Source organism: Bombina bombina, chromosome 12 (assembly GCF_027579735.1).
Source record: "Bombina bombina isolate aBomBom1 chromosome 12, aBomBom1.pri, whole genome shotgun sequence".
NCBI classification, from domain to species: Eukaryota; Metazoa; Chordata; class Amphibia; order Anura; family Bombinatoridae; genus Bombina; species Bombina bombina.
Genome location: NC_069510.1, coordinates 142,400,418 through 142,412,913, shown reverse-complemented (window position 1 = coordinate 142,412,913; position 12,496 = coordinate 142,400,418). Strand labels below are relative to the sequence as shown.

General features: G+C 38.3%; 1 protein-coding gene across 1 annotated transcript in view; it reads left to right on the top strand.

The window, feature by feature from the left end:
* The window catches only part of PAPPA (pappalysin 1), a 1,503,354-nt gene that overhangs the window by 367,257 nt on the left and 1,123,601 nt on the right, over positions 1–12,496 (top strand). Inside the window, exon 5 of the mRNA XM_053695762.1 lies at positions 698–890. Within this exon, the coding sequence (XP_053551737.1) occupies positions 698–890 (193 nt within the window). The remainder of the gene's footprint in view (positions 1–697; positions 891–12,496) is intronic.

The window sequence follows — 12,496 nt, the reverse complement described above, 5'->3', positions numbered from 1 at the left end:
CTATTTTCCTGAGGGGTCTTTCCCTTTAATTCCTACTTTATGATGGCTATTAAAGGCTTTTTTAAGTGCTGCCTGTCCTTCTTAGCAAATACGTATAGCTTTTTATAGGACATTCAGATAAAGCCCATCAATAATTGAGGAAATCCTGGAATGCAGCTGTGAAGCTAATGACAAAGATATTCAGCTTTAGTGACATGACTCCTGGTAATGGACTGGTAGCTACAGAAGCACTGTAGTTGTACATATTCGTCCTTTTTTTGTGTAGTGTACACTGTAATCATTTGGATTGAGTAGTCAGACCAAAATGAATTAATATCTAATGTTAAGTTCTTCAGCAGATGTACAACTTTGTATGCTTGTGCTGACAGGAAGTGGAGACTCCTGTAGTAGTTTAACTCAGAAATAACATTTATTGTCATAAAGGGGTAGCTTGACCTAGTTAACTACTATATGACTGTTTTTATGTTAACTCTACCATTCTTGGTATAAGACGTAAAATGCACCTCCCATTCTCTGAGAGGAGGCGGTATGTTTTTGATTTTGTTTCCTTTAGAAAAGTGATGACTGAACTAACTTTGTTCACAGACCAATAACTTGTAAGTGTTTTAGAACCTGCAGCTCTCTTGCTTCAGGTACACAAGGCTAGGCTAGCTGTGTCATCACAATCCTCTGAACACTTCTCATGCTTTCCTTTCAGATGATGACTGCACAAACTCTTTCACACTCAATCAGGTTGCCAGAATGCACTGCTACCTCGATTTGGTGTATCAGAACTGGCAACCCTACGCTAAACCGGCACCAGTAGCTGTCGCTCCTCAAATTGTAGAACGGACCGCTACCTCTCTCACATTGGAATGGTTTCCACCCATTGATGGACATTTTTATGAAAGGTGAACTTTTCTTCATGACCTGCCAGTAACTATATAAAGCTTTATAATTTAATGTTTCATCACTCCCTCATCCAGAATAAATAACTTATTTATTCAAACAATTTATAATGTAACCTTTGTTCTTTATTTGTAAAGCTTGAAGGAGTAATTTATATACTCATAGTTTATATTAAAGAGAGAAAAAAAATCTCATTACACATTAAATTCAGAAAGGTTATTCTTACTATAAACAAGACACTTTTTTCCCACTTAGTATTTTGTAATAAAATAAAACAGGCTTTAAATGTAGTTGTAAGGAATTTTTAAAGTACTTTTGAAAGTACATGCACACTTGGCAAGAGTTAAAGGACCATTAAACACAGTAACATTGCATAATCAACACATGCATAATAAAATGACAATGCAAAACTACTTAGTTTGAATTTTAAATGAGTGGCAGATTTTTTTTTCTCTGATAAATTTTAAAGTTAGTTAAATTCTCCTCCCCCTGCATCATGTGACAGCCATCAGCCAATCACAAAATGCACATATGTATTTCTTTCATGTAATTGGCAAGAGTCCATGAGCTAGTGACGTATGGGATATATAATCCTACCAGGAGGGGCAAAGTTTCCCAAACCTCAAAATGCCTATAAATACACCACTCACCACACCCACAATTCAGTTTTACAAACTTTGCCTCCTATGGAGGTGGTGAAGTAATTTTGTGCTAAGATTTCTACGTTGATATGCGCTTCTCAGCATTGTTGAAGCCCGATTCCTCTCAGAGTACAGCGAATGTCAGAGGGACGTGAAGGGAGTATCACTTATTGAATACGATGATTTCCCTAATGGGGGTCTATTTCATAGGTTCTCTGTTATCGGTCGTAGAGATTCATCTCCTACCTCCCTTTTCAGATCGACAATATACTCTCAATTTACCATTACCTCCACTGATAACTGTTTTAGTACTGGTTTGGCTATCTGCTATATGTGGATGGGTGTCTTTTGGTAAGTATGTTTTTTATTACTTAAGACACCTCAGCTATGGTTTGTCACTTTATGCATTTATATAAAGTTTTAAATATATGTATTGTACTTATATTTGCCATGAGTCAGGTTCATGTATTTCCTTCTGCAGACTGTCAGTTTCATATTTGGGAAATATAAACATCTTTTAAAGAAATTTTTTCTTACCTGGGGTTTAGTCTTTTTTCAATTGACTACTTCTTGCAAATTGCGGGCGGTATTAGGCCCGTGGGTGCGTCAAATGCTAAACTTTATTGCGTCATTCTTGGCGCGAAAATATTTTTGGCACGGAAAAATACGTCTATGACGCAACTTTGTAATTTCCTACTTGACGCCGAGACCTTTCACACGGTTGCGTCATTAGTGACGCAAGTGTGTCATTTCCGGTTATTTTTGGCGCCAAAAAAGTTTACGTTACGTTGTGCGTCATACTTGGCACCAAACTTTTTCATTATTTCAATACCCCATTGATGTTTGCCTCTTGCTTTTTTCTCTATCAGAGGGCTATGCTATTTGCATTTTTTCCCAGTCCTGAAACTGTCATATAAGAAATAGATAATTTTGCTTTATATGTTGTTTTTTCTCTTACATTTTACAAGATGTCTCAATCTGATCCTGCCTCAGAAGTTTCTGCTGGAACATTGCTGCCTGACATCGGTTCTACCAAAGCTAAGTGCATTTGTTGTAAAATTGTAGAAATTATTTTGCCGAATGTCATTTGTAATAGTTGTCATGATAAACTTTTACATGCAGATAGTGTATCCATCAGTAATAGTACATTGCCAGTTGCAGTTCCTTCAACTTCTAATGTGCATGATATACCTGTAAATTTTAAAGAATTTGTTTCTGATTCTATCTTGAAGGCTTTGTCTGCATTTCCACCTTCTAATAAACGTAAAAGGTCTTTTAAAACTTCTCATTTAGTTGATGAAATTTTAAATGACCAACAACATAATAATTTATCCTCTTCTGATGAAGATCTATCTGATACAGAAGATCCTTCCTCAGGCATTGACACTGACAAATCTACTTATTTATTTAAAATAGAGTATATGCGTTCTTTATTAAAAGTAGTGTTAATTACTTTGGATATTGAGGTAACCAGTCCTCTTGACGTTCAGTTTAATAAACGTTTAAATGCTGTTTTTAAACCTCCTCTGGTTTCTCCAGGGGTTTTTCCTATTTCTGAGGCTATTTCTGATATGATTTCTAAGGAATGGAATAAGTCAGGTACTTCTTTTATTCTTTCTTCAAGGTTTAAAAAATTGTATCCTTTACCAGCAAAATCTATAGAGTTTTGGGAAAAAATCCCCAAAGTTGATGGCGCTATTTCTACTCTTGCTAAACGTACCACTATTCCTATGGAAGATAGTACTTCCTTTAAGGATCCTTTAGATAGGAAGCTTGAATCTTATCTAAGGAAGGCCTATTTATATTCAGGTCATCTTCTTAGACCTGCAATTTCTTTGGCTGATGTTGCGGCTGCATCAACTTTCTGGTTGGAGAATTTAGTGCAACAGGAATTGGATTCTGACTTATCTAGCATTATTCGCTTACTGCAATATGCTAATCATTTTATTTGTGATGCCATTTTTGATATTATCAAAATTGATGTTAGATCCATGTCTTTAGCTATATTAGCTAGAAGAGCTTTGTGGCTTAAATCTTGGAATGCTTATATGACATCTAAATCTAGATTACTATCTCTTTCCAAGGTAATAATTTATTTGATTCTCAGTTGGATTCTATTATTTCAACTGTCACTGGGGGAAAGGGAGTTTTTCTGCCTCAGGATAAAAAACCTAAGGGTAAATCTAAGGCTTCTAACCGTTTTCGTTCCTTTCGTCAGAATAAGGAACAAAAACTCAATCCTCCCCCCAAGGAGTCTGCTGCCAATTGGAAGCCTTCCTCAAATTGGAATAAATCCAAGCCATTTAGGAAACCAAAGTCAGCCCCTAAGTCCGCATGAAGGTGCGGCCCTCATTCCAGCTCAGCTGGTAGGGGGCAGATTAAGGTTTTTCAAGGATATTTGGATAAAATCTGCCCAACATCAATGGATTCAGAGCATTGTCTCTCAAGCGTATCGAATAGGATTCAGAGTAAGACCTCCTGTGAGAAGATTTTTTCTCTCACGTATCCCAGCAAATCCAGTAAAAGCTCAGGCTTTCCTTAAGTGTGTTTTAGACCTGGAGTCTTCAGGGGTAATCATGCCAGTTCCTCTTCAGGAACAAGGTTTGGGGTTTTATTCAAATCTATTCATTGTCCCAAAGAAGGAAAATTTATTCAGACCAGTTCTGGATCTGAAAATTTTGAATCGTTATGTAAGAGTACCAACTTTCAAGATGGTGACTATAAGGACTATTCTGCTTTTTGTTCAGCGAGGACATTATATGTCCACAATAGGATGCATACCTTCATATTCCGATTCATCCAGAACATTATCAGTTTCTGAGATTCTCTTTTCTAAACAAGCATTACCAATTTGTTGCTCTTCCATTTGGCCTAGCAACAGCTCCAAGAATCTTTTCGAAGGTTCTGGGTGCCCTACTCTCTGTAATCAGAGAACAGGGTATTGCGGTGTTTCCTTATTTGGACGATATCTTGGTACTAGCTCAGTCTTTACGTACTGCAGAATCTCACACAAATCAACTAGTGTTGTTTCTTCTTCATGGTTGGAGGATCAATTTACCAAAAAGTTTCTTGATTCCTCAGACAAGGGTCACCTTTTTAGGCTTCCAGATAGATTCACTGTCCATGACTCTGTCTCTAACAGACAAGAGACGTTTAAAATTGGTTGCAGCCTGCCGGCACCTTCAGTCTCAGTCATTCCTTTCAGTGGCTATGTGCATGGAAGTTTTAGGTCTCATGACTGCAGCATCGGATGCAATCCTCTTTGCTCATTTTCACATGAGACCTCTACAGCTTTGTATGCTGAATCAATGTTGCAGGGATTATACAAAGATATCACAATTAATATCCTTAAATCCCAATGTACAACACTCTCTGACATGGTGGATAGATCACCATCGTTTAGTTCAAGGGGCTTCTTTTGTTCGACCAACCTGGACTGTGATCACAACAGATGCAAGTCTTTCAGGTTGGGGAGCTGTTTGGGGATCTCTGACAGCACAAGGGGTTTGGAAATCTCAAGAGGCGAGATTACCAATAAATATTTTAGAACTTCTCAGAGCTCTTCAGTTTTGGCCTCTGTTAAAGAGATAACCGTTCATTTGTTTTTAGACAGTCAATATCACAACAGTGGCATATGTCAGTCATCAGGGTGGGACTCACAGTCCCCAAGCTATGAAAGAAGTATCTTGGATACTTACTTGGGCGGAATCCAGCTCCTGTCTAATCACTGCGGTGCATATCCCAGGTGTAGACAATTGTGAGGCGGATTATCTCAGCCGCCAGACTTTACATCCAGGGGAGTGGTCTCTCCATCCAGATGTGTTTTCTCAGATTATTCAGATGTGGGGTCTTCCAGAGATAGATCTCATGGCCTCTCATCTAAACAAGAAACTTCCCAGATACCTGTCCAGGTCCAGGGATGTTCAGGTGGAAGCAGTGGATGCGCTGACACTTCCTTGGTGTTATCATCCTGCTTACATTTTCCCGCCTCTAGTTCTCCTTCCAAGAGGGATCTCCAAAATCATCATGGAACAATAATTTGTGTTGCTGGTGGCTCCAGCATGGCCACACAGGTTTTGGTATGCGGATCTGGTTCGGATGTCCAGTTGCCCGCCTTGGCCACTTCCGTTACGGGCAGACCTACTATCTCAAGGTCCGTTTTTCCATCATAATCTCAAATCATTAAATTTGAAGGTATGGAAATTGAACGCTTAGTACTAAGTCATAGAGGTTTCTCTGACTCAGTGATTAATACTATGTTACAAGATTGTAAATCTGTCTCTAGAAAGATTTATTATGGAGTTTGGAAGACTTACATTTCATGGTGTTCTCATAAATTCTCCTGGCATTCTTTTAGAATTCCTAGAATTTTACAGTTTCTTCAGGATGGTTTGGATAAAGGTTTTGTCTGCAAGTTCCTTGAAAGGACAAATCTCCGCTCTTTCTGTTTTATTTCACAGAAAGATTGCTATACTTCCTGATATACACTGTTTTGTACAGGCTTTAGTTCGTATTAAGCCTGTTATTAAATTAATTTCTCCTCCTTGGAGTCTTAATTTGGTTCTGAAAGCTTTACAGGCTTCTCCATTTGAACCTATGCATTCTTTGGACATTAAACTACTTTCTTGGAAAGTGTTGTTCCTTTGGCCATCTCTTCTGCTAGAAGAGTTTCTGAGCTATCTGCTCTTTCTTGTGAGTCTCCTTTTCTGATTTTTCATCAGGATAAGGCAGTTTTGCGGACTTCTTTTCAATTTTTACCTAAGGTTGTGAATTCTAACAACATTAGTAGAGAAATTATTGTCCCTTCCTTGTGTCCTAATCCAAAGAATTCTTTGGAAAGATCCTTACATTCTTTGGATGTGGTAAGAGCTTTGAAATATTATGTGGTAGCTACTAAAGATTTCAGGAAGACTTCCAGTCTATTTGTTTTATTTCCTGGTCCTAGGAAAGGTCAGAAGGCATCTGCTATTTCCTTGGCTTCTTGGTTGAAACTTTTGATTCATCAAGCTTATTTGTAGTCGGGTCAGGCCCCGCCTCAGAGAATTACAGCTCATTCTACTATATCAGTCTCCACTTCGTGGGCTTTTAAGAATGAAGCTTCAGTTGATCAGATTTGCAAAGCGGCAACTTGGGTCTCTTTGCATACATTTACTAAATTCTACCGTTTTGATGTATTTGCTTCTTCGGAAGCAGTTTTTGGTAGAAAAGTTCTTCAGGCAGCTGTTTCAGTTTGATTCTTCTGCTTTTGATTTAAGTTTTTTTCTTTCAATTATGGAAATAAACTTATTTTTTTGGGTTGTGGATTAATTTTTTCATCGGAAAATGGCTGTTTTTATTTTATTCCCTCCCTCTCTAGTGACTCTTGAGTGGAGATCCATATCTTGGGTATTGCTATCCCATACGTCACTAGTTCATGGGCTCTTGCCAATTACATGAAAGAAAACATAATTTATGTAAGAACTTACCTGATAAATTAATTTCTTTCATATTGGCAAGAGTCCATGAGGCCCACCCTTTTTATGGTGGTTATGATGTTTTGTATAAAGCACAATTATTTCCAAATTTCCTTTGTTGATGCTTTCTACTCCTTACTTTATCACCCCACTGCTTGGCTATTCGTTAAACTGAATTGTGGGTGTGGTGAGGGGTGTATTTATAGGCATTTCGAGGTTTGGGAAACTTTGCCCCTCCTGGTAGGATTGTATATCCCATACGTCACTAGCTCATGGACTCTTGCCAATATGAAAGAAATGAATTTATCATGTAAGTTCTTACATAAATTATGTTATTCTGTGAATTCTAGCACATGGTTAGTAGGAGCTGGTGCCTCAAAGCGTGCATATAAAAAGATTTGGCACATTTAGATAATACAAGTGAAATGAAAAGTTTTTAAAAATGGTGTGCTCTATCTGAACCCTGAAAGTTTAATTTTTTTTTTTTTTTTTTTTTAAATATTCTTTTTATTGAAGACAAAGAAAAAGCAATAAGGTTACATGTATAATATTGCGAAGCCATATACACATAGGAATATACAAGAATGTAAAAATATACATAAGCTAGATCTGTAGGAATGTTTATAATACACAAACTTGCCAATAAAATATATTCAAAATTCTCAAAGTAAGTCAAATATAAACAATAGTTATGGCATATATTTCACTATTTGTAAGTAGCGAGTGGTCATCATGTGTCTTCCTTATTTTCATTTTTATAACCCAGCAAAACAAATTTTTGCAATATATGTGTAGTGTGTTGAAATTGAAAATACTAAACTTATAACTTGTAACTCAATTTGTAAATAAAGCTTAACAGTTTCGCTTGACTGGGTAGGAGGGAAAGAGTCAATTTTATGGTAGAGTGAAAAGCTGCACATAAAAACATAAAAAATAGATGGGGTAGGTTGCGGTACTGGTTAGAAAGACCGCGTAGTTAGTCCTCCCTTCCTAGGAGGTACATTATAAGATAGTGGTGAGGGGGGGGGGGGAGGTGGTTATTTGAAGTGTGATAAGCACCTTGTAATACTTATGATGAGGACGCTGAATTGGGAGAAACAGTATAATAGGGCTCTGCATCTTGGTGAGCGGTATATCTTTTGCGATAAAATAGGACTTTATAGCAATGGGGAGGGTCTAATTGGGCATACATGAAAGCTATATTCCATATTCTAAGACCTAGGAATTTAATATGGAACCCGTAGGAAGAGCCAAAGAGTACTCACAATAATTATAGAGGGGAGACATTGCACAATTAAATGTGAGTGCAGGACCAGCCTGCTCCAGAAGGTAGGACAACCTAGTTAGCTGGGATCAGGACATAGAAAAGGCTATAACTGACAGTGTGATTAAAGCACTCCTAAAGATATGTGATAGTATGGGTAACCGTAAAACTATCAGAGTTTGTCGGGATCATATAACAACTGCAGATATAATGTTGGGAACAAAACAACTTAGTGAACAATAAAGAGCTGAAACATTGCTTATGCGCTGTGGGCTGTATTGTGTTAACAAGCTATATCCATAATATAACATCCCGCCGCCTCGGTCGCTGGCGGCGAGAAGTCACACACACAAATGGCACCTAGGTGCATTGAGTATACATGTAGTATGAGAGCTTGTAGAGTTGGGAAACCCATGCAACAAAATATCAGAACTCTGCCAGCTCACAGTGGGTGCAAACAATAAGAAGCCTGTAGGTATAATATGACACAGTATGACACAGTATATAGACATCCTGGACATCCCATAAAACAATTTAGTTGGCATAAATAAAGCATAGTTGAGCTAGACAGGAGGAAACTTTGATATATAGTGTACCCAATCATGCTGGGATCAAAAGGTGTGGCCTCGGCATGTTAATTTGAATAGCCCTAAATGTGCAATACAAGAGATCTTCTTATGAGGTGAATAGGAGAATGCAGGCCCATAATGGCTTGTGACCCTTAAGATTATTTAGCAAACATAATAGGAAAATAGAAAGTCATGTATAGAGCAAGGTATAACATTAACTCATGATGGAGAGCTTAGAAATAATGCGCTGTAAATGAATGCGGCATAAATTATATTATGAGCGTGCTATAAGTAATGCTCTGCACATGTATAAACCATACAATAATCAAGTCATATATTGCTCCTTGAATTACTATAGTCTAAACGGTAATGCAATCCTGTGGAGAAAAGCTGTTTGAAAGAGCTGTAGATGAGAAGCTGCACGATCGAAAATAAAAACAGTGTGAACAGAAATCATTACACTCTGCATCTTTGAGTTCCAGGTCGCCACCGGGATCCCAGCCTCTTAGGAGGGAAAAGAGTATATAGAATGTCATATGAGGCTGCGGTGGAGCTGTCATGGCAGTCGCTAAGGCAAGCAAAAGCTGATATGACGTCGGGGAAGGCCTGGGAGAAGTGTCAGAGTCACTGTCCACATTTGTGTAGCTCCCGGAGAGGTATAGTGGGATGCGGGTAGTAGGTGAGTCTGTAATGGAATTTAGATCAGCCGCAAGGCTGAAGTACCTGCAAGCTCGGCTTGAATCTTTACGTGGCTTCTTCCTCCTATTTTCACAGAGAGACGACTTTGGTTCTAGCGCTTCAAGCTGGGCTGTTCCAGTAGTCATACCGCACTGAACTTCTATTATCTGTGACCTCTTTATACTGCTATAAAGCGTGTCCAGCAGCGGTTCTTGTGGTGTTAACATAGAGTGTAGCCCTCTGTCAGCTTCCCGCCTCTCAGGCTCATATTTAGTGCAGGACAATGGGAGAGATCTCGGTGTGGATATTAAAGATGGCGGCTGCTGGGTGATGGTAGTTAGATCTGCTATGTCCTTCGTCTCCTGAACAGTTAGACCAGTCGGAGTGGTAGTATGAATAATGGAAGGTCTAAAAGCCTCAGCTACTGCTTCCAAAAGAGAGTTGTTGTGCTTAACCAGTAGATCCTGCAATTGAGATAAAAGGAGCGCAGCCATATTTTCATGCACACGGCACACCAGAAAAGTAAAGGGCTAGAGGTGAAAAAGTTAAGGTGTATAACGCTGTAGTGTTCCTCCACCTGTGCTCAGAGGGTAGTCTGCAACATAAATCTCCAATATAGGGACAAAGAGGGGTATTTATCAGCGATAAAATTTAGTGGAATCAAGGTAAATGTTAGGAGCTCTTGAGTTGTGCGTCCTGCTTCTATGGTAGTTGGCTCCGCCCCCCTGAAAGTTTAATTTTGACTTTAGTATTCCTTTAATTCCTGATGCTCCATGTGTGTTTACAGATATTTTAAATTGTCCCCTTACAAAAATGGTGCTGCAAATTTATGATTTTTTTATAATTGCAACTATACAAATGAAGCTGAACTTCTTGTGAACACATATAGTATAAGAAGTTATAGGACACATTCAAATGGAGGTGAGCAGTTTAAAAGAAAGAAAGAAAAAAAAAAGTAAGCATTAATTCATGTTAACAAAATAATTTCTTCACTAGATAATGCTAAAATAAATTAATTATATTCCCATCCATCTTTGTACATCCTGTGGAGATAGCTGCATGCACATGCATATGACCTGTGCCTGCTCATTTTGTCTAGTAGACGGTTTGCTTTCAAATCTGGAGGCACAGTGTTGGGCCTTACTAGCAATGAAACAGGCCAGATTTGCATGTAACTTTAGTCTTTATGGGAATTAAGGTGGAGTGAAAAAGAAGTTAATCTATTTTAAGAATATCATCAAATGAAGCATTATTAAAAAAATAAGTTGGCAACCTTTCTCTAACCTTTAATCTTATTTTTTTTTTTTTGCAACCACTTTTGTGTTTTTAAGAGATAGCAGTAGATTATATATTTAATAGATTACTGCTAGTAATGGACTATATTTTTATAAAATGGTACATAATGAAATAGATTCTCACTTTGCGCTACAAATCAGGATTGGGAGAGATGTACACTGCACATTTTTTTATGTAGTTGAGCAGTCAAGCCTTAAACTATATACTGTAATTTCAGGTGGATATAACACTTCTCCCATTTCCATACCATTCCATATTTTTCATTCTGTATTATGTTTCCAACATGGAATGTAACCCTAGCTTTAAGGCTCTGCTGTTACAAGTTCTTTCTCAGGCACTATGGTTATCATGTAAGCCAGGGTTTGACAAACCCAGGAGGCAGGTAGCCACTGGTAGCCACTTTTTGGGTTATTCTCCATAGATATATTTACAAATACCACTGTCTGGCTCCTAAAAATATATCCGGCTCTTAAATATTCTTACAGGCTCCTAAATTTTAAACAGATTTGTCGACCATATTGTAAGCTCTTCTCTTTGTGCACTTGATGGAATGTTATATTATGCATTGCATTTTTTAGTGCATTAATTCACAATAAATTAAAGGCCATTATTACAAGTGGAGCACTAACAGTTACATACAAGCGATGAGGTATATTGCGGGTGTTTGCATGCGTTGGGTTTTCTGCTCATATAACAAGTTTAAAGTAAACATGATCACTTCAGTGCAATCGGGATTTACGCTAGAATGAGCTCTGGTTAATTGTTTTGCAAAACAAAAAAGTGTCACAAAACACATTAAAAAATACATTACATCTCTTAGTTTTGTTCTTGGCGTCATAGAAGATGGTTGAGATGAAAGGTTGTTCCAGCTACTTGCTTATGGATTACAAATTGGGGGCTCAGACCTATGTGAGAACCAAAGTCCCTGAGAATTATCATGTACAAAGAAGAAAGAAAAAAACTCTTCACAGCAGCTGAACAATACAGGGACCCAGGAATACCCTGTTATGTACACAGCATTGCCCTAATGGGACTTAATAACTACCCTCAGGTGTTGCAGTGACTTGTCCCTAACCTCCTGGTGGACTCCGGTATTTCCTACTGCAATCCTCTGCGGTACTCAATACGTGCACTAGAAGGGCTCTCTACTGGATACAGCTGCAGATGCATTATCATTGACAAGCCTGGTAAGCCAGTGTGCTTTACACAGCACAGACACAGCCCAGAGGTTATTTGTAGGTACTCTGACACAGGTACAGCATATCCAGGGGACTTCACCTGCTCCCCTCATGACACCATTTTTTCTCCATTTCATATCCCTAACAGTTCTACTTGGTTTGGGAACATTATTAAAAAAGCCTCTGAAACGTTTAACCCTCTGGCAGCTTTAGTTTTTTTTATTGGAGCACGTTTAAGAATTATGTGTATGGCCCCTTAAGAGAACCGACAATAGCTTAGTGCATGATGCAGCTCAGTAGCGCAGGCTCCTGTTAGGCTGGGGAACACATTTTAACAGGATTTATATGATTGGTGCAATCTTTTTTTATTCTCAAACAACCAGAAGTGTTTTTTTTTCATTATACAAAGACTCCAGATTTACTCCTGGCTGTAGCTCCACTCCCTCATTGTTTCTGGGCCTTTCTTTCTCAATCCAGAGCCTCTGTGACTAGATTTCAGCTACAACTGTTGAGGCCTACTTCTAAACAG